At 50.1% G+C, this 22,208-nt stretch overlaps 1 protein-coding gene across 1 annotated transcript in view; it reads left to right on the top strand.

Moving 5' to 3' along the window:
- The window catches only part of MATN2 (matrilin 2), a 58,090-nt gene that overhangs the window by 21,937 nt on the left and 13,945 nt on the right, over positions 1-22,208 (top strand). Inside the window, 10 exon segments of the mRNA XM_054167206.1 lie at positions 4,453-4,575; positions 6,687-6,809; positions 7,809-7,931; positions 12,231-12,353; positions 14,593-14,715; positions 17,375-17,497; positions 18,122-18,244; positions 19,497-19,619; positions 20,319-20,441; positions 21,193-21,315. Coding sequence (XP_054023181.1) covers positions 4,453-4,575; positions 6,687-6,809; positions 7,809-7,931; positions 12,231-12,353; positions 14,593-14,715; positions 17,375-17,497; positions 18,122-18,244; positions 19,497-19,619; positions 20,319-20,441; positions 21,193-21,315 — 1,230 coding nt within the window.

The raw sequence follows: 22,208 nt of genomic DNA, 5'->3' as shown, positions 1-22,208 counted from the left end.
ATGGTGCATACACTTGGTGAAGGAGGGAGGTGGTATGACAGCAGTCTAGACAAGTCTAAAACCTCACCAAAGGAGCAGCAGAATTCATAAGGAGAGGGGATGGAGCCTGGAGAAACTGGACAGCTTATTTCTGGAGGTAAGGGCAATAGGACACCCCCCCCCCCCCCCCAGTCTGTGACCATTTCTGTTACATTCATTGGCTGCTGATGGTCTACAACTTCACAGAGAGAGAGGAGGAGCCTGAGGGGTGACCTCATTCCTGTTGATAAAGATGTGCAGGGTGAGTGCCCAGAGGCTGGAGCCAGGCTCTGCTGGGTGATGCCCAAGGACAGCACAAGGGGCACTGGTGGAAGCTGAGGCAGAGGAAGTGCCATGGAAACAGGAGGAAGAATTTTTTCTCCCTGTGAGGGTGGCAGAGCCCTGGAGCAGGCTGCCCAGAGGGGTTGTGGAGTCTCCCTCTCTGGAGATATTCCAAACCCACCTGGCTGTGTTCCTGGCTGACCTGCCCTGGGTGACCCTGCTCTGGCAGGGGGTATTGGACTGGATGAGCTTTTGAGGTCCCTTCCAGCCCCTAACATTCTGTGATAATGTGTTCCTCATGTGACCTCTGAGTAAAAGAAGTCTCCATCATGTTTATGTTTAGTGCAAACCATAATAGACATGAACCAGATGTGTTGATCTGTAGCCTGGATGTATCTGTCAGGTCCTTCACCAACAAATCATGAGCTCACATATCCATTTTAACACTTCCCCCAGGAAACAGTGCAGAGAAGATGAATGCTATCTACCCAAAGTTGTGCTCTCTTCATTTGTCTGTCCCCTATCTTGTGAGTGCAGACCATGCCTCTGTTCACTTCCTAGAAGGCCTTGACCAAATGGCTTCCATCAGCAGTGAGGGGACAGCTTTGCTGCAGGCTGGGAAAGGCTGCATTTCTGTTTTGAATAAGTCATAGCTTTACTTCTGATCATTGTAAGGTTATTGCAGGGGAGGGGAGAGGGAGGAATGGTGTTTCCTTACACTGAAGGAGAAGAATCTGCCTTGTGATTTGTTGCTTTCCATCAGGAAAAAAAAAAGAACAACAACAGCAACAAAAAAAAAAGAGAACAAAAAATAAGAAGAGAAGAAAAATGAAAGGAAAGGAATTAAAAGAAGGGCAAAGAAAGAGAAAAGAAATGAAGAAAAGAGAAGAGGAAAAAAAGGAAGGAAAGAGAGAAAAATATTTAAAAAGTGAAAAAAGGAAAATTTTTTTTAAGTAAAAGAAAAGAGGAAAATAGAGGGGAAAAGGAAAAAAGAGAAAAGAAAGAAGATAACAGAAAAAAGAAAAGATAAAAAAGGGAAATTAAGAAGAAAAGAGAGAAAAGAAGAAAAATGAAAAAAGAAAAAAGAAAAGAAAGAAGAAAGGAGAAAAAGAAAAAAAGGACAAAAAGACATAAAGAGAAGGGAAGGGAAGGGAAGGGAAGGGAAGGGAAGGGAAGGGAAGGGAAGGGAAGGGAAGGGAAGGGAAGGGAAGGGAAGGGAAGGGAAGGGAAGGGAAGGGAAGGAGAGGAGAGGAGAGGAGAGGAGAGGAGAGGAGAGGAGAGGAGAGGAGAGGAGAGGAGAGGAGAGGAGAGGAGAAGAGAAGAGAAGAGAAGAGAAGAGAAGAGAAGAGAAGAGAAGAGAAGAGAAGAGAAGAGAAGAGAAGAGAAGAGAAGAGAAGAGAAGAGAAGAGAAGAGAAGAGAAGAGAAGAGAAGAGAAGAGAAGAGAAGAGAAGAGAAGAGAAGAGAAGAGAAGATAGATGAGAACTGAAGGGGAGGGGAGGGGAGGGGAGGGGAGGGGAGGGGAGGGGAGGGGAGGGGAGGGGAGGAAGAGAAATGAAAAAGAGAAGAAAAAGAAGAAAAGAGAGAAAAGAGGAAAGGAAGAGAATGGAAAAAGAAAGAAGAGGAAAAAGAAGAAAAGAGAAAAGAAAGGGGAAAGTGGAAAGGATGGAAGAGAAAGAAAAGGAGAAGAAAAAGAAAGGAAGAAGGGGGAAAGGGCAACTGTGCTATTTTCCAGGAAAAAAAAAAAGGGGGGGAAAAAAGAGTTCTTTTGTTTTGAAGTCAAAACATTCTTCCATTCATTTAATTAAGAGTGTTTTGCTGCTCCTTTGCCATCCTCTGCTCTAATTTCCAGAGCAGAGCAGTGCCAGAGCCTGGCTAGTTTGTGGCATTTTGGCTGGTTTACCTCCTTACACCGCATTGGTTTCCCTTCATCTCTTCCATTCTTCTCCAGAGGTCTTCAAACCACACCTGCATGTCCAAAATAGGACAGGAATAACGAAAGAGGGGAAATGGAGCTGGCAAATGCTCTGCTTGTGCATGTTTCTCCCAGAACAAGAGAGTTACCCAACTGTTTATGCCGTTCATCCTGCCGCTTGATATGAAGCAGAGAGCTCTGAAAGCGAGTTTGTGTTTGCTTGGCTGCTTTCCTCAAATGTGATCCAAAAGTGTGTGTGGGGGGTTGTAGCTGGAAAGGATGATTGGTGTGTTGAACCTGATTCTGGGCCCCTCGCTGCAAGAAAGATCTGGAGGTGCTGGAGCGGGTCCAGAGGAGAGCAACCAGACTGGGGAAGGGACTGGAGGGAAAGCCTGATGAGGAGAGGCTGAGGGAGCTGGGGGTGCTCAGCCTGGAGGAGACTCAAGGGGGACCCTATCAGTCTCTACAACTACCTGAATGGAAGCTGTAGTCAGGTGTAGGTTGGGCTCCTCTCCCAGGCAACTTGTGAGGGCACGGCCTGAAGCTATGCCAGGGGAGGTTTAGGTTGGATGTTAGGAAGCACTTCCTCATGGAAAGGGGAATCAGACACTGGAATGTGCTGCCCAGGGAGGTGGTGGAGTCACCACCCCTGGAGATGTTTAAGGACAGATTGGATGTGGCACTCAGTGCCATGGTCTGGTCGATGTGGTGGTGTAAGGTCACAGGCTGGACTTGATGATCTCAGAGGTCTATTCCAGCCTCAATTATTCTGTGTGATTCTGTGAAAGTTCCTTTGCTTTCCACAGATCTCACTGGAGAAACCTGGGGGAAGAGGGGGGCTCAGAATTCTTCCATGTGTTGAAAAGAAAGCCCAGTGTGCTTTGTAGAGCCAGGTGCAGACCTCATCTATTCATTCAGTAATTTTCCTAATGGGCTCTTTTACTTCTGAGGGGTGACTTGCTCTGTGTTTTGCACTAAGCTGGAAACTCCTAAAACCCAGGAGTTAAATATCCCCACTTCTCCTGGTGTTACATTTTTCTTGCCTTTCCCCTTCCAACCTCATCACTGTTGGCCCATCAGTAGACATTGGTCCACCAATAGTCACTGGCCCATCAGTAGCCATTGGTCCATCAGTAGTCATTGGCCCATCAGTAGGCATTGGTCCCATCAAATAGTCACCGGTCCATCAGTAGTCACTGCCCCACCAATAGTCATTGGCTCATCAGTAGTCATTGGCCCAGCAGTAATCATTGACTCATCAATAGTCATTGGTCCATCAATATCTTTTTGCCTATCAGTAGTCATTGAATCATAAATAGTCACTGGCCCATTAGTAGTCACTGGCCCATCAATAGTCACTGGCCCATCAATAGTCACTGGCCCATCAATAATCATTGGCCCATCAATATTTATTTGCCTATTGGTAGTCATTGACTCATCAATAGTCATGGGTCCATCAGTTGTCATTGGCTCATCAATAGTCATTGGCCCATCAGTAGCCATTGGTCCTTCAGTAGTCACTGGTCCATAAGTAGTCATTGATTCGTCAACAGTCATTGGCTCATCAATATTTATTTGCCTACTGGTAGTCATTGACTCATCAATAGTCATGGGTCCATCAGTTGTCATTGGCTCATCAATAGTCATTGGCCCATCAGTAGCCATTGGTCCACAGTAGGCATTGGTCCAGCAGTAGTCATTGGCCCATCAGTAGTCACTGGTCCATCAGTAGGCATTGGTCCATCAGTAGTCATTGGCTCATCAACAGTCAGGGACTCATCAGTGTTCACTGGTCCATCAGTAGTCATTGGCTCATCAACAGTCATTGACTCATCAATAGTCATTGGCCCATCAATAGTCATTGGCCCATCAGTAGTCATTGACTCAACAGTCATTGGCTCATCAATAGTCACTGGCCCATCAGTAGTCATTGGCTCATCGTCAGTCATTGACTCATCAATGGTCATTGGCCCAATGGTCATTGCCCATCAGTATCATGGCCCCTTGGTGGTCACTGGCCCCTCAGTAGCCATTGGCTTCAGCTGAAGGCAGGAGCTCCTCAGTGATGGCTGCTGCTGGCTTTCAGGCTTTGACAGGACGCTGGCATCACCTCTGTTAAAATGGGCTCGTCTCTGGAGAGCTGTTGGTAGCTTCCTGCAGTTGGGGTTTTGCATCCACAGGCTGCCTGTGCCTTACAGAAGGGGAAGGATGTTCACCTGCCTGCAATTCTGTGTTGTAGCTCAGGACCTGTGTGCCGTGGAGCAGCATGACTGTGAGCAGATCTGTGTCAACACACCTGGCTCCTACGTCTGCCAGTGTTATGAGGGCTATGAGCTGCATGCAAATGGGAAGAACTGCCTGGGTGAGTATGAGTCGGGCCATTCCCATTCGATCCTGACCCCAAAGACGAATTCAGTGCAATATTGTGTCCAGTTCTGGGCCCTTCACTTCAAGAAGGACCTCAGGGACTGCTTGAGAGAGTCCAGCACAGAGCCACAAAGGTGATGAAGGCAGTGGAACATCTCCCTGTGAAGACAGGCTGAGGGAGCTGGGGCTTGGAGCTTGGAGCAGAGGAGCCTGAGGGTGACCTCATTGCTGGTGATAAAGATGTGCAGGGCAGTGTGGGGAGGCTGGAGCCAGGCTCTGCTCAGGGATGTCCAAGGACAGCACAAGGGGCACTGGGGGTAGACGTGTTCAGAAGGGAAAACTTTTTCATTGTGAGGGTGGCAGAGCCCTGGAGCAGGCTGCCCAGAGAGGTTGTGGAGTCTCCTTCTCTGGAGACATTCCAAACTCACCTGGATGTGTTCCTGTGTGACCTGCCCTGGGTGATCCTGCTCTGGCGGGGGGGGGCTGGAAGACCTCTGGAGGTCCCCTCCACCCTCTAACATTCTGTGTGTGTCAAATTAATAGTTTATACACAATTATGAGGGTTGGAAGGGGCCTCAAGGATCAGCCAATTCCAACCCCCCTGCCATGGCCAGGGACACCTCACACTACAGCAGGTTGCTCACAGCCACAGCCAGCCTGGCTGCAAACACCTCCAGGCAGGAGGCTTCCACCACCTCCCTGGGCAACCTGTGCCAGTCTCTCACCACCCTCATGGGGAACAACTTCTTCCTCACATCCAAGCTCAATCTACCCATTTCTAGTTTTGCTCCATTCCCCCCAGTCCTGTCACTCCCTGACACCCTCAAAAGTCCCTCCCCAGCTTTCTTGGAGCCCCCTTCAGATCCTGGAAGGCCACAGGAAGGTCTCCTAGGAGCCTTCTCTTCTCCAGACAGAAGAACCCCAACTCTCTCAGTCTGTCTCCACAGCAGAGCAGCTCCAGCCCTCTGCTCATCCTCGTGGCCCTTCTCTGGACACGTATCTCTATGCCCTCTCCCCTTTCCAGACTAGATGACCTTGCCTAAATATCTTAGCACACCTTTGCAAAGGGAGGAAAGGAAACTGATTCATCCAAACAAATTACTGCCTCCTCCTCAAGTAGTTTGGGAGGCTCAGGAGTATAAATTAATGAAACCAGAATGACTCAGCTGGCCAAGCAGGGGAACCTGTGTCCTGAAATGGCTGTGAAGCTGAGCACGTTGACTGTCTCCTGCAGGAAGAATCAGGCAGTTTTGTCTGGTGTAAAAGCCTGGCAGCTCTTTGGGGAGAGAACACCTGCTTTGTGGCTTGGCTTTCAGTTCTTCCAAGGCTTTCTTTGTGCAGAAACAGCTTAATCTGCAAAGAAATGATAATAATACTAATTAAACCAAAAATAGTGAATTAACTTCCTTAGCACTTTGGACCTGAGTGAGTCAGCTCTGCAGAACTGTCTTACTGCCCCTCAGGAATCTGCCTGGGAAATCTGGAAGTGTGAAATCAGTGACTGTCCTGCCCATGATGTTTTGTTTCTGTCATCCAAAAGGTGTTGCATGAGCAAAACAGCAACGGTGAAGATCAGCCCCAAGCTCTCAGGCTGCTTCCTAGCTGCAACTGCTTTGTGCAGGATGAATCTGGAGAGCATTAGAGAGAGCCAATGTAGAGGGATGGTCCTTTAGTGCAGGAGGTATTGCCATGGGTCTCCTTTATACTCAGGCCATGGAAACGGCTCTTAAGAACAAATACAGCTGGGAAGCAACTAAGGAAAAGTGGAAGCAATCCCAGGACTGGGACAGGAGGCAGAGCTGAATGAAACAAACTTTGCTACGCCCTGCTGTACAGTGTGAACATCTGGACAGAGTTACTGACAAGCATGGCTTCCAGTTCTGAGAAATCATGTTGAGAAGGCTCCTGGCAGTCCAAGAGCTGATAGATGTTCAGAGGGTAGGAGAGATGACCCAGAAGTGACATCAAATCTGATTTATCCACTGGGGAAAGGCTCTTCATGACAGAGGTGTTGTCAGCTTTCCCTCACTCCCAGCTGCTGTGTGTAACTAGTGGCATGCTGGTTCTAGTTTGGTTTTGCTCACTGCACATCTTGTTCTTTTTCAGTTGTTGACTACTGTGCTTTGGATAACCAAGGCTGCCAACACGAATGTGTTAACACTGAGGACTCCTATTACTGTAGATGCTACCCAGGCTTCCTTTTGAACCCAGACAAAAGAACCTGCAGAAGTAAGTTGTGCTGAGGTTGAGTTATGAACAGTTTTGTACTTCTTCTGTCTTCCACTTCTCAGCAGGGATATTCCCACTGGTCCCTGGAGCACTGAACAGTGTATCAGGTGGAGAAGATGTTAGGAGTGCCCTGGAAGCCAAAGGTCTTGCAGGGCAATGCAAGCTGTGTTGGGATTAGTTTGGCTTTTGAGGGGAAGGGCTAAGGGTACAGGTGAAAAACAAGGTAGCAGGAGAGCTCTTTGGAGCAAAAGTGTCCCCTAATTCCCATATGTTATGAATCATAGATTCATAGAATGCTTTGGGTTGGAAGGGACCTTAAAGATCACCTAGTTCCACCTCCCTACCCCCACCATGGGCAGGGACCCCTTCCAGCAGCCCAGGTTGCTCAAGGCCTCATCCAGCCTGGCCTCGAACATCTCCAGGCATCGATGGGGCTTCTACCACCTCCCTGGGCAACCTGTTCCAGCGTCTGATGATGACTGTCCTGCACTGTTTAATGAGCAGCACTCAAAAGCACCTTTGTGTGTTTATTACAGCTCAGATCTACCTTGCTCTGAGTGAAACAAAGAGGTAGCTTTGCTGAGGCAACGTGTGGCACTTAGCTGCAGAATGCTGAGGCACATTTAAGATTCTCACTTCTGCATGCAGTGCTTGTGCACTTGAGGTGTAGCTAAGCAAGGCAGGGATTGGGGGTGGGAGGAAAGGAATGGAATGGAATGGAATGGAATGGAATGGAATGGAATGGAATGGAATGGAATGGAATGGAATGGGATAGAATGGAATGGGATAGAATGGAATAGAATGGAATAGACCAGGTTGGAAGAGACCTTCAAGATCATCCTGTCCAAGAACATTATGTTGTCATGGTTTAAGACAATATGGTGAAACAAGTCAGGATGGCACCTAGGGAAAAAATAACAGCCTAAAGAAAAGAAAGTAAAGCATCTCTCCTGAGGAATTGTATTGTTCACTGACACCATTTTTCTCCCCACCTTCTAGGACCAGACTACTGTGCTCTTGAGGACCATGGTTGTGAACAGGAATGTGTTAATGCAGATGATTCCTATTTCTGTCGATGCCAAGAAGGGTTTAGACTTAATCCAGATAAGAAAACATGCAAAAGTGAGTAATCCTTTGGACAAAACAAAGCTCATCTGCTTGCACTTCTTAAACCTGCAGTCAATAGTTTCCCTGCTGAAGGGATGAAAGTTTTCTCTGTGATTAAGGTTGAAGCGAAATGTTTCTTTATAAAGCTGAGCTTTAACTGAGCCAGTGGTGCTGGGAAAACACTTTGCTTGGTTTGCAGCCTAGGTGTGGGGGATTAGAGGTTTTCTGAATCTGTGCAAAGCTGAAGAGTGACAGAGTGGCTCAAACCCACAGATTCTTAGACTGCATTAGGCTGGAAGAAGGGACCCTCGAAGGGCAGCTTGTCCAACCCCCCTGCACTCAGCAGGGACACCTCCAACTAGAGCAGGCTGCACAGGCACACATCCAGTCTCATCTTCTATGTGTCCAAGCTTGCAGCTTCAACCACATCCCTGGGCAGCCTGTTCCAGTCTTTCACCACTCTCACTGTGCAGAACTTCCTCTTGATGGCCAACCTGAATCTGCCCTGCTCCAGTTTCAAACCCCTGCCTCTCATCCTGTCCCCAGAGGCCCTTCTGAACAGTCCCTCCCCAGCCTTCCTGTAGGTCCCCTTCAGATATTGAAATGCTTCCCTAAGCTTTCTCTAGAGCCTTCTCCTCTCCAGGCTGAACAGCCCCAATTCTGACCTTGTCTTGCAGTGCCACAAGCAGCTTTAAGCAATAAAATGAATTCACCTTGCTTAGCCCAGTTGCTTTAGCCAAGGACAGATGTTTGTCAGTAGCAGAATGAACTAAGCTGACGAAGTGACTCAGTTCTTGTGAGGGGAGCAATGTACTGCTGATATTTCATAGAATCATAGAATCAATAAGGTTGGAAAAGACCTCAGAGATCATCAAGTCCAACCTGTCACCCAACACCTCATGACTAACTAAACCATGGCTCCAAGTGCCACATCCAATCCCCTCTTGAACACCTCCAGGGACAGTGACTCCACCACCTCCCTGGGCAGCACATCCCAATGGCTAATCTCTCTTGCTGGGAAGAACTTTCTCCTCACCTCCAGCCTCAACCTCCCCTGGTGCAGCTTGAGACTGTGTCCTCTTGTTCTGGTGCTGGTTGCCTGGGAGAAGAGACCAACCCCCACCTGGCTACAACCTCCCTTCAGGGAGTTGTAGAGAGCAAGAAGGTCTCCCCTGAGCTTCCTCTTCTCCAGGCTAAGCAACCCCAGCTCCCTCAGCCTCTCCTCACAGGGCTGTGCTCCAGACCCCTCCCCAGCCTTGTTGCCCTTCTCTGGACACGTTCAAGAGTCTCTATGTCCTTCTTAAATTGAGGGGCCCAGAACTGGACACAGGACTCAAGGTAGGGCCTAACCAGCGCTGAATAAAGAGGTTGCCTGGAGCAGCATCATGATAGATCTACACTCCTAACATTTGGAAGTTCTGGAACTGTGGAGGCATTTTTCTTTTTCAGCCTTAAACTTGCTTTCCCAAGAAGCATCATTGTGTAAACAGTGCTGCTTTCCAGCACTCCCTGCTACCCTGGGTTTTATTGTCCCTGTGGAATTTTAGTACATTCAGGGGGGTGAGAAACTGGAAGATAGACTGAGAGACCTGAGGCTGTTTAGTTTGGAGAGGAGAAGGCTGAGAGAGGATCTGATCAATGTCTATCAATAGCTGAGGGGTGGGTGTCAGGATGAAGGTGATGGTTTCTTTTTGGTGGTGCCCAGTGATAGGACAAGGAACAGCAGGTACAAGCTGGAACACAGGAGGTTCCATCTCAACATGAGGAGACACCTCTGTATGGTGAGGGTGGCAGAGCCCTGGAGCAGGCTGCCCAGAGAGGTTGTGGAGTCTCCTTCTCTGGAGACATTCAAGACCTCCCTCAATGTGTTCCTGTGTAACCTGCCCTAGGTGATGCTGCTCTGGCAGGGGGTTGGACTGGATGATCTCTGGAGGTCACTTCCAACCCTTAACATCCTGTGATCCTGTGTCCAGTTCTGGGCCCCTCAGTTTAGGAAAGATGTTGACTTGCTGGAAGGTGTCCAGAGAAGGGCAACAAAGCTGGGGAGGGGTCTGGAGCACAACTCTGTGAGGAGAGGCTGAGGGAGCTGGGGTTGCTTAGCCTGGAGAAGAGGAGGCTCAGGGGAGACCTTATTGCTGTCTACAACTACCTGAAGGGAGGTTGTAGCCAGGTGGGGGTTGGTCTCTTCTCTCAGGCAACCAGCACCAGAACAAGAGGACACAGCCTCAAGCTGTGCCAGGGGAGAGTCAGACTGGATGTTAGGAAGAAATTCTTGATAGAGAGAGTAATTGGCCATTGGGATGTGCTGCCCAGGGAGGTGGTGGAGTCACCATCATTGGAGGTGTTTAGGAGGTGACTTGATGGGGTGCTTGGTGCCATGGTTTAGTTGATTAGATGGTGTTGGGTGATAGGTTGGACTCGATCTCAAAGGTCTCTTCCAGCCTGGATTATTCCATTCCATTCCATTCCATTCCATTCCATTCCATTCCATTCCATTCCATTCCATTCCATTCCATGTTTCCAGTTATGCTGATTTCTAAAGGCTGCTAAGAAGCAGCTTGATAATTACTCCCCTCTTTGGAAAAGTGAACTGAGAGGTGCTGCATCAGAACCCCAACTATTTTAAGCCTGGAATATTTGAGGTTAGACTTTACAGTAGTGTGGGTGTTTGTGTTGTAAAAGCCCCAAGCAGATGCAGTTTCTCACAGAGTTTGCTTTTCTTTCCCACAATTCTTTCTGAGCTCTGAGAGCCTCTTCAGGATGATGTAAGCTCTTGGAAAAAAAAGAAACCAAACCAGAAGAATCTTCCAACTGGAACTTGCTCAAGCTAGTAAAAACACCTTAGCTTTGCCTGTTCAAGCCAATGTCATCCCTGTGTAGGAAGTTAAACCTGGACCAAATACTAGGGGGGGGAGGAAAAAGTGTTGCTTGGTTAAATAAACAGCGCAATTTAGCATGAAGTCATTTTAAATCAAGTAGAGCAATGGGTTTTATGTAAGCAAAGAGCTGCAGACGTGCCTTTGCACATCTGTAAATCATCTGCTAATGCAGACAGAGGAGAGGGTGTTTGTGTCTGGTGGAACACCACTACATTTGATCAAGTTAAGCTGAAGTGGTTTGTGCCTAGGTCACAGAATGGCTTAGCTAGGAGGGGACCTCGAAGCTCATCTACTCCAACCTCCCTGCCATGCCCAGAGACACCTCTCAACTAGACTCAGCTGCTCAAGGCCTCATCCAGCCTGGCCTGGAACACCCCCAGGCAGGAGGCAGCCACAGCCTCCCTGGGCAGCCTGTTCCAGAGTCTCACCACCCTCACACTGAACAACTTCTTCCTCAGCTCCAGTCTCACCCTGCTCTCCCTCAGCTTCAAACCATTCCCCCTTGGCCTGTCTCTGGACACCCTTAGGAAAAGTCTCTCTGCAGCCTTTCCCTAGGATCCTTTCAGATACTGGAAGGCAGCTCTAAGGTCCCCCCAGAGTCTTCTCTTCTCCAGGCTGACCACCCCCAGCTCCCTCAACTGATCCTCATAGCAGAGCTGCTCCAGCCCTTGCATCCTCCAGGAAGGCTGCAGAAGCTCAGAGCAGCTGAGAACTGTGTTCAGTTCTGGAGCCCCTAGGACAGGAAGGATCTGGAGGTGCTGGAAGGTGTCCAAAGAAGGGCCATGAGGATGAGCAGAGGGCTGGAGCTGCTCTGCTATGGGGACAGACTGAGAGAGTTGGGGCTGTTCAGTCTGGAGAAGAGAAGGCTCTGAGGAGACCTTCTGGTGGCCTTGCAGTATCTGAAGGGGGCTCCAAGAAAGTTGGGGAGGGACTTTTGAGGGTGTCAGGGAGTGATAGGGATGGGGGGAATGGAGCAAAACTAGAAATGGGGAGATTGAGCTTGGATGTGAGGAAGAAGTTGTTCCCCATGAGGGTGGTGAGAGCCTGGCACAGGTTGCCCATGAAGGTGGTGGAAGCCTCATCCCTGGAGGTTTTTGCAGCCAGGCTGGATGTGGCTGTGAGCAACCTGCTGTAGTGTGAGGTGTCCCTGGCCATGGCAGGGGGGTTGGAACTGGCTGAGCCTTGAGGTCCTTTCCAAACATGACAATTCTGTGATTCTTCATCGTTTGTTACCTGCCAGATGGGGTTGTTGATTTCATGTGGGTGCTGTTGAGTAACTCAAGCTGCTGAAGCAGGTGGGGATGCTGCAGAAATGAAGAGCTGTGCTGATCTGTTGGCCTGGCTCTGTGAAGGCATCGCCTGCTAACCACAGCGTGGCAGTGGTTGTGTCCGTGGCTCTAAGGTGATTTCTTCAACTGTTCTCACCAATCAACAGGGGTGGACCACTGTGCTGAGAGCAATCATGGCTGTGAGCAGCTCTGCCTGAACACTGATACCTCCTATGTCTGTCAGTGCACTGAAGGATTTGTCATCAATGAGGACCTGAAAACCTGCACACGTGAGTCTCCTGATGTTAGGGAGAAGTTCTTCCCAGCCAGAGAGATTGGCCATGGGGATGTGCTGCCCAGGGAGGTGGTGGAGTCCCCATCACTGGAGGTGTTTAAGAGGAGCCTGGATGAGGCACTTGGTGCCATGGTTTAGTTGATTAGATGGACTTTTCCAAACTGATTAATTCTATAATTCTATTCTATTCTATTCTTGTGGTTGTAAACCTCCTTTGCTGGACAGATGGGCAGAGTCCAACAGGATGGCATTCAACAAGTCCAGGTGCCAGGTGCTGCACTTTGGCCACAACAACCCCAGGCAGTGCTACAGGCTGGGGTCAGAGTGGCTGGAGAGCAGCCAGGCAGAAAGGGACCTGAGGGTAGTGATTGACAGCAGCTGAACATGAGCCAGCAGTGTGCCCAGCTGGCCAAGAAGGCCAATGGCATCCTGGCTTGCATCAGAAATAGTGTGGCCAGCAGGAGCAGGGAAGCCATTGTGCCCTGTGCTCAGCACTGGTTAGGCCACACCTTGAGTCCTGTGTCCAGTTCTGGGCCCCTCAGTTTGGGAAAGATGTTGAGTTGCTGGAAGGTGTCCAGAGAAGGGCAACAAAGCTGGGGAGGAGTCTGGAGCACAGCCCTGTGAGGAGAGGCTGAGGGAGCTGGGGTTGCTTAGCCTGCAGAAGAGGAGGCTCAGGGGAAACCTTCTTGCTCTCTCCAACTCCCTGAAGGGAGGTTGTAGCCAGGTGGGGGTTGGTCTCTTCTCCCAGGCAACCAGCACCAGAACAAGAGGACACAGTCTCAAGCTGTGCCAGGGAAAGTTTAGGCTGGAGGGGAGGAGAAAGTTCTTCCCAGCAAGAGAGATTGGCCATTGGAATGTGCTGCCCAGGGAGGTGGTGGAGTCACCGTCCCTGGAGGTGTTCAAGAGGGGATTGGATGTGACACTTGGAGCCATGGTTTAGTTTGTCAGGAGGTGTTGGGTGACAGGTTGGACTTGATGATCTCTGAGGTCTTTTCCAACCTTGTGGATTCTCTGATTCCTTAACCTTGTTCCTTTCCTCACAGGGCAGAGGAATTTATTCTTCCAGGCTTACCTTCAGTTTATTCTTACAGACTGCATGCTGGCAATGCTTCAACCATGGCTGGAAAGCAGAAACAGACAGGGGGAATAATAAATTGAAAGCCCCGGGGGAGGGTCCAGTCAGGATAACTGTAAATGCTCAGAGATTTGGAAGAGCTTTGTAAGATCCAGGTGTTGAGGACAGTTTTTCAATGGCATGCCAAATGTGCCTGACCAACAGCTCAGTGTCCCCCAGGCAAACTGCAGCAGCTTACCTGGGCTCAGAGGAGAGTGAGGGTCCCACACTGGGCTTCATATTTTGTGTGGAAGCCCTTTAAGAAGGGGTCAAAATCTGTCCTGACAGCTCTCCCCCCTTTTGTCAGTCACATGCTCATTGAGAATCGTTGCAGATACACAGATGGCTGAATTGCCTCCTTCAGAGGGCAAAACACTTCTCTGGGAAGGGTCAGGGGAAGTGGAATGTGAATTCATTTTGCCTGTTGCCTTTTCCTGGCCCTCTTTGATGAGAAGGATGTGGCCACTTCTGCTCCAGGCTAAGGAGGTACACTATTTTTCAAGCTTGAGTGTTGGAGCAGCTCCAAAGCTTGCTCCTTTGCTTGCTCTCAGGCAACACAGTTTTAACAGCCCTCACAATGCAAGTGCTCAGCCACAGAAATGGTCTGGGGAGAGGTGAGGCAAGTCAGCAAAGGAAAATTTGTCTTTAAACTTATCTTTGCCTCCATGCTATTCCCTCCCCCCCACCTCCAATAACTTGAGGGACTTGGCTTCTACAGCTGCAGCTCTAATAGGAAAGCAGAACCAGTGTACATGGAGCAGTGACAGGGTCTGGAGCCTAACCCCTGCTTGAGACACCTGGAGGCTGTGTGGCCATTCAGAGACTTGGACAGACTGAGAGCTGGGCAGAGAGGAACCTAAGGAGGTTCAACAAGGAGAAGTGCAGAGTCCTGCACCTGGGGAGGAAGAATCAACTGCAGCAGCACAGGCTGGGAGGGGATCTGCTGGAGAGCAGCCCTGGGGAGAAGGAGCTGGGAGTGCTGGTGGACAACAAGTTCTGCATGGGACAGCAGAGTGCCCTGGATTTCCTTGCTCATGTGCCATGCAACTGCTAGAGGCTAAAACCCAGTGATGTGCTGATCTATTTTTTTTGTGGCTGCTAACTGTGATTGCTCCTGCAGGAGTTGACTATTGTGCCCTGAGTGATCATGGCTGTGAACACTTGTGTGTGAGTGGGGACAGATCTTACACCTGCCAGTGCCTGGAAGGCTACAGGCTTCGGAGTGACGGCAAAACCTGCAGACGTGAGTGAGCATCCAGCAGCCTGCAGCTGGGTTTGTACTGCACACCTACAGGGTCAGGAGGGGATCTGCTGGACAGCAGCCCTGTGGAGAAGGACCTAGGAGTGCTGGTGGACAGCAAGTTCTGTATGGGACAGCAAAGTGCCCTGGGGGCTAAGAAGGCCAAGGGGATCCTGGGCTGCATTCAGAGGAGTGTGGCCAGCAGAGCCAGGGAGGTTCTCCTCCCCCTCTACTCTGCCCTGCTGAGACCTCACCTGGAATATTGCATCCAGCTCTGGGCTCCCCAGTTCAAGAGGGACAGGGATCTGCTGGAGATAGTCCAAGGGAGGGTTACAAGGATGCTGAAGGGGCTGCAGCACTGCCTGGTGAGGAGAGGCTGAGAGCCCTGGGGCTGTTTAGTCTGGAGAGGAGAAGACTGAGAGGGGATCTGATCAATGTCTGTCAATAGCTGAGGGGTGGGGGTTAGGAAGGAAGGGACAGGGACAGCCTCTGCTCACTTGTGCCCTGGGATAGGACAAAGGGCAGTGGATGGAAACTACAGCAAGGGAGGTTCCACCTCAACCTGAGGAGAAACTTCTTCACTGTGAGGGTACCAGAGCCCTGGAACAGGCTGCCCAGAGAGGTTGTGGAGTCTCCTTCTCTGGACCCTTTCCATCCCTGTCTGGATGTGTTCCTGTGCTGCCTGTGCTGGATTCTCTGGTTCTGCTCTGGCAGGGGGGGTGGACTGGATGATCTCCAGAGGTCCCTTCCAACCCTTAACATCCTGTGTGACCCTGTGAAGAAGTCTGTAACCTAGGGTGTGATTGCCTGAACATTGCTGTCCAGTGGCATTTTAAACTGTCAAGGACTGCAAAAGTTCATTGTTTCCCCTTTGGTGTCCTGTTTGCCAGCAGTATGCCATCCACCTTGGATATGTTACAGCATCTGAAATGGTACTGGGTGAACACTTCCAGGCACCTCAATCACACCCTGATCGTTTGTGTCCTCGAAAAAGCAGCCCTGGAATTGGACTCTTGTGGATTCAAAACTATGTCATTCTGACTTAATCCTTGCAAAGGACAACTGTAATTGTCTTCTCAAATCAAGGCACAAATACTCTGCTTCTGAAGCCTTGCACTCAGCATGAAGCTTGCAATAGGAGTAAGGGAAAGGTCATTTTGTCCAGCATGGGGTAAGGATGATTGCAAAAGGGATAGGCTTGCAATACAGATGTGAGACTTTATGCAGCTGGGATGAATGGCAGATACCAAGAAAAAGAATCCATTGCCAATTTTTTTTCTCCACTTTTATACTTTTGATCCCTAAGCCAGAGGAGGCTTAGGTTGGTTTTTATAGCTGGAAAGGATGATTGGTGTGTTGAACCTGATTCTGGGCCCCTCGCTGCAAGAAAGATCTGGAGGTGCTGGAGTGGGTCCAGAGGAGAGCAACCAGACTGGGGAAGGGACTGGAGGGAAAGCCTGATGAGGAGAGGCTGAGGGAGCTGGGGGTGCTCAGCCTGGAGGAGACTCAGGGGGAACCTTATCACTCTCTACAACTACCTGAAGGGAAGCTGTAGTCAGGTGTAGGTTGGGCTCCTCTCCCAGGCAACTTGTGAGGGCATGGCCTGAAGCTGTGCCAGGGGAGGTTTAGGTTGAAAGCACTTCCTCATGGAAAGGGGAATCAGACACTGGAATGTGCTGCCCACGGAGGTGGTGGAGTCACCACCCCTGGAGGTGTTTAAGGGCAGATTGGATGTGGCACTTAGTGACATGGTCTAATTGATCTGGTGGTGTAAGGTCATAGGCTGGACTTGATGATCTCAGAGGTCTATTCCAGCCTCAATATTTCTGTGAAAGAAGGATCATGGACAAGTCTCTGAAAAACACACAGGCATTGAGTAGTTTGTAACTGCAAGCCCAAAAAATAGCCACAGATCTCATCAGCTTTTTGTTACAGCTGGAAACAGGGGGGGCTAGAGATTCATAGAGTTATGGAGAGGTTTGGGTTGGCAGGGAACTTAAAGATCACCTAGTGCCACCCCCCCTGCCATGGGCAAGGACACCTCCCACCAGCCCAGGCTGCTCAAGGCCTCATCCAGCCTGGCCTTGAACACCCCCAGGAAGGGGACATCCACCACTTCCCTGAGCAGCCTGTTCCAATGTCTCACTGCAAAGAACTTATTAATCTCCAGTCTAAATCTACCCTCCTCAAGCTTCAATCCATTGCCTCATCCTATCACTACAGCCCTTGTCAAAAGTCCCTCCCCAGTTCTCCTGTAGCCCCTTCAGGTACTGGAAGGCTGCTTTAAGGTCTCCCCGGAGCCTTCTCTTCTTCAGCCTGAACAGCCCCAGCTCTTCCAGCCTGCCTTCATAGGGGAAGTTCTCCAGCCCTCTGATCATCTTTGTGGCCTCCTCGGGACCCACTCCACCAGCTCCATGTCTGTCTTATGCTGAGGGCAGCAGAACTGGAGGCAGTGCTGCAGGTGGGGTCTCAGCAGGGCAGAGCAGAGGGGCAGAATCCCCTCCCTCATTCTGTTGGATGAGCCCAGGAAAAAAAAACAACTGAGTCCAGTCTGCTAGCAAGGACAAAGAGCATTCAGCAGCTGGGAACTGTAAGACTTTGAACATCTCACCCTTAGCTAACTCACCTCACTTTTATTTTTCATCTATTAAATTCTTCCCAGGTAAAAATGTCTGCAAATCAGTCAGCCATGGCTGTGAGCACATTTGTGTTAGTGCTGACAGCTCCTACAGCTGCAAGTGTCATGAAGGATTCATACTGAGAGAAGATGGCAAGACCTGCAGAAGTGAGTGACCACTATCTCCTGAACATTTTACCATGTGCATCAGGCAAGGAAAGAAACCTTTCTGCCCTTCTCACTGAAAAACACAACAAAAACCCAAACCAAAACCCCCCACCCCCTGTCCCCCCTCGACACTCATTTTGAGCCTGAGCAGAGGGCTGGAGCTGCTCTGCTATGGGGATAGACTGAGAGAGTTGGGGTTGTTCAGTCTGGAGAAGAGAAGGCTCTGAGGAGACCTTCTGGTGGCCTTGCAGTATCTGAAGAGGGCTCCAAGAAAGCTGGGGAGGGACTTTTGAGGGTGTCAGGGAGTGATAGGACTGGGGGGAATGGAGCAAAACTAGAAATGGGTAGATTGAGATTGGATGTGAGGAAGAAGTTGTTCCCCATGAGGGTGGTGAGAGCCTGGCACAGGTTGCCCAGGGAGGTGGTGGCAGCCTCCTGCCTGGAGGTGTTTGCAGCCAGACTGGATGTGGCTGTGAGCAACCTGCTGTAGTGTGAGGTGTCCCTGGCCATGGCAGGGGGGCTGAGCCTTGAGGTCCCTTCCAACCCTGACAATTTTATGCTATCTGCATTCTTCTACCACCTTTTCATTCATGCAAAACCTATTTTTGTATCAATCATTCCCAGGACAGGACATCTGCCAGTCAGTCAGCCATGGCTGTGAGCATGTCTGTGTTAGTGAAGGGGACTCCTATGTTTGCAAGTGTCATGAGGGTTTTCTGCTGAGAGAAGATGGGAAAACCTGCAGGAGTAAGTATCACAGAGTCACACAATGTGTGGTCTGCAGAAGAGCATCCTGAGAGGAGGTCTTCTCCATTCTGATCAGTATTTACAGGGCAGGTGTCCACAGGATGGTGCTGGGCTCTTTTCAGGGATGCCCAGTGACAGGACAAGGGGCAATGGGCACAAACTGCAACCCAGGAGGTTCCACTTAAACCAAGGGAAAGCTTATTTCCTGTGAGGCTGCTGGAGCAGGCTGCCCAGGCTGATTGTGGAGTCTCCTTCTCAGGAGGCCTCCAAAACCCAGCTGGACACATTCAGAGAATCACAGAATGTTAGGGGCTGGAAGGGATCTTGAAAGATCATCCAATCCAACCCAACTGCCAGAGCAGGATCACACAGGAATGCATCCAGACAGGGCTTGAATGTCTCCAGAGCAGGAGACTACACAACCTCTCTGGGCAGCCTGCTCCAGGGCTCTGCCACCCTCACAGGGAAAAAGTTTTGCCTTCTGTCCCTGTGGAGCCTCCTTTGTTCCCACTTGCCCTCAGTGCCCCTTGTCCTGTCCTTGGACATCCCTGTACTCTGATACTGACTCAGACTTTCCTCTGCAGTGTGTAGATCTGTGGAAGTGTTCTAACAAATCCAACAACAAGAGATGATTATTATAACAGAGGAGTAGCACTGGAACACCTGCTGGAAGCTTGTAGGAGGCTCTGTGGACAGAAAGGGTATTCTAAACTCCAAACTGACATGCCTGGAGTCTAAAAAGACTTGAGAATTTTCAGGTGCCAAGACATGGAAGTGTTTGCTGCCAACAAACCTACTTCTCCAAGCCCTGTGAGGAGAGGCTGAGGGAGCTGGGGTTGCTTAGCCTGGAGAAGAGGAGGCTCAGGGGAGACCTTCTTGCTCTCTACAACTCCCTGAAGGGAGGTTGTAGCTAGGTGGGGGTTGGTCTCTTCTCCCAGGCAAGCAGCACCAGAACAAGGGGACACAGTCTCAAGCTGTGCCAGGGGAGGTTTAGGCTGGAGGTGAGGAGAAAGTTCTTCATAGAGAGAGTTGTTGGCCATTGGGATGTGCTGCCCAGGGAGGTGGTGGAGTCCCCATCCCTGGAGGTGTTCAAGAGGGGATTGGATGTGGCACTTGGAGCCATGGTTTAGTAGTCATGAGGTGTTGGGTGACAGGTTGGACTTGATGATCTCTGAGGTCTTTTCCAACCTTATTGATTCTATGATTCGCTGTCTGTAGATCTACTTTAACCAAACACCTCAACTCCTCTCAGGTAAAGACATCTGCAGTGCAGTTGACCACGGCTGTGAACATCTTTGTGTCAGTGCTGACGAGTCCTACATCTGCCAGTGTTCTGAGGGATTTGCACTAAGGGAAGATGGGAAAACCTGTAGGAGTAAGTCTCCTTTATCCTCAGCAGATGTCCTTTGTCAGCTGTGCGTTCACAGACATCTTTTCAATACTGGCAACCAAGACGACACCAAGCTGGGGGCAGGAGTTGATCTGTTAGAGGGCAGGAGAGCTCTGCAGAGGGATCTTGACAGGATGGACAGATGGGCAGAGCCCAAGAGGATGGCATTGAACAAGTCCAAGTGCTGGGTGCTGCACTTTGGCCACAACAACCCCATGCAGAGCTACAGGCTGGGGGCAGAGTGGCTGAGAGCTGCCAAACAGAGAGGGACCTGGGGGGACTGGTTGACAGCAGCTGAACATGAGCCAGCAGTGTGCCCAGCTGGCCAAGAAGGCCAAGGGCATCCTGGCCTGCATCAGGAATAGTTAGAGCAGGGAAGTCATTGTTCCCCTGTGCTCAGCACTGGTTAGGCCACACCTTGAGTCCTGTGTCCAGTTCTGGGCTCCTCAATTTAAGAAGGACATCGAGACACTTGAAGGTGTCCAGAGAAGGGCAAGGAGGCTGGGGAGGGGTCTGGAGTCCCCATCCCTGGAGATGTTCAAGAGGGGATTGGATGTGGCACTTGAAGCCATGGTTTAGTTGTCATGAGGTGTTGGGTGATAGGTTGGACTTGATGATCTCTGAAGTCTTTTTCAACCTTATTGGTTCTATGACTTATTTACTTATATTCTCCTTTCTTTCCAGACAAAGATGTTTGCAATTCTGTTGACCATGGCTGTGAGCATATTTGTGTGAACACTGACAGTTCATACATCTGCCAGTGCTATGAGGGCTTTGTCTTGAGGGATGACAAGAAAACATGTAGAAGTAAGTTGGTTTGATGTTACTCTGCTTTATTGTTGTTGTTGTTTGGCACTCACAGGGCTACTGGAGAAACATCTTGGACTGAAGGAACATCTTGTGTTAGAGGCAGGGCTTCTTGTGGGCAGTTTTGCCAGCCAAAAGGAGGCTATATTCTGTATTTGTTAGGAACTTACTGATTTTAGCCTTAAAAGTCTTGGAAATCACAGAATGTATCTGGTTGGAAGAGACCTTCATGCTCATCCACCCAGCACTGCAAGGGTCAACACTAAGCCATGTCTCTGAGCACCCACACACTGCTTAAACACCTCCAGGGATGGGGACTCCAGCACTGCCCTGGGCAGAGCATTCCAATGGCTGAGAAACCTCTCTGGGAAGAAATATTTCCTAGCATCCAGCCTGAGCCTCCCCTGGTGCAGCTTGGAGCCATTTCCTCTGCTCCTGTGTCTTGCCACCAAGGAGCAGAGGCTGCCCCCTCCTCGCTCCAACCTCCCTTCAGGGAGCTGTAGAGAGCCAGGAGGTCTCCCCTCAGCCTCCTCTGCTCCAGCCTGAACACCCCCAGCTCCCTCAGCCCCTCCTCAGAGCCCAGGGTCTCCAGACCCTTCTCCAGCCTCATTGCCCTCCTCTGGACACTCTCCAGCCCCTCAATGTCCTTCCTGGAGTGAGAGGCCCAGAACTGAAACCAACACTTGAGGTGTGGCTGAGCACACTCTCTCATTCATCCAGCTGTAGTAACTAAAATCTCAATTATTCCTAGGTAAGGACATCTGCAGGTCAGTCAGTCATGGCTGTGAGCACCTCTGCATTAACACTGATGACTCCTACACTTGCCAGTGCCATGATGGATTCGTACTGAGGCAGGACGGGAGGACATGCCGAAGTAAGTACCTCAGCGAGAAGAGAACACCTTTCCTTTTCCTCTTCTTAGCAGGTTAGTCACTGATTCATTGCTCTCACAAGAGAATATTGCTCTCCATAGATCACACACAATCACAGAATCACACAATGGTAGGGGTTGGAAGGGAGCTCAAAAGATCATCCAGTCCAACCCCCCTGCCAGAGCAGCATCACCCAGGGCAGGTCACACAGGAACACATCCAGGTGGGGTTGGAAAGTCTCCAGAGAAGAAGTCTCCACAACTTCTCTGGGCAGCCTGCTCCAGGGCTCCAACACAGAAGTATTTCCTCTTGTTTAGGTGGCACCTCTGCTCCAGCTTGCCCCCAGTGCCCCTTGTGCTGTCCCTGGACATCCCTGAGCAGAGCCTGGCTCCATCCTCCCTCCACTGCCCTGCACATCTTTATCCCCAGCAGTGAGGTCACCCTCAGGCTCCTCTGCTCCAAGCCCCAGCTCCCTCAGCCTGTCCTCACAGGGAGATGTTCCACTGCCTGCAGCAGCTTTGTGGCTCTGTGCTGGACTCTCGGAGGCATTTCCTGAAGTCCTTCTTGAAGTGAGGGGCCCAGAACTGGCCACAATATTCCAGATGTGTCCTCAGCAGGACAGAGCAGATGGGGAGGAGAAGCTCTCTCAAGCTAAGAAGTGGAGAATGCTGCTAGATGAGTCCACTTCCTTCCATACTTTCTCCCCATCTATCCTTCTTGACAGGGCTTTACCCAGCTGGTTTTACCCATTGCAGTCATACAAATAGTCCCTTCAGATCTCAGCAATACCAGCTGGATGTGAATTATCCTCATATCAACAGTTCCTATTCTTCTGAGGTTTGTTTATGCAGAGTCCTGACATCGGTGTAAGGATGTAAAGAATTCTTTTGCTTTC

The sequence above is a fragment of the Dryobates pubescens genome, chromosome 14 (genome assembly GCF_014839835.1).
Source record: "Dryobates pubescens isolate bDryPub1 chromosome 14, bDryPub1.pri, whole genome shotgun sequence".
Lineage (NCBI taxonomy): Eukaryota > Metazoa > Chordata > Aves > Piciformes > Picidae > Dryobates > Dryobates pubescens.
Note: the sequence above shows the minus strand (reverse complement) of the source record. Positions and strands in the feature narration are given on the sequence as shown.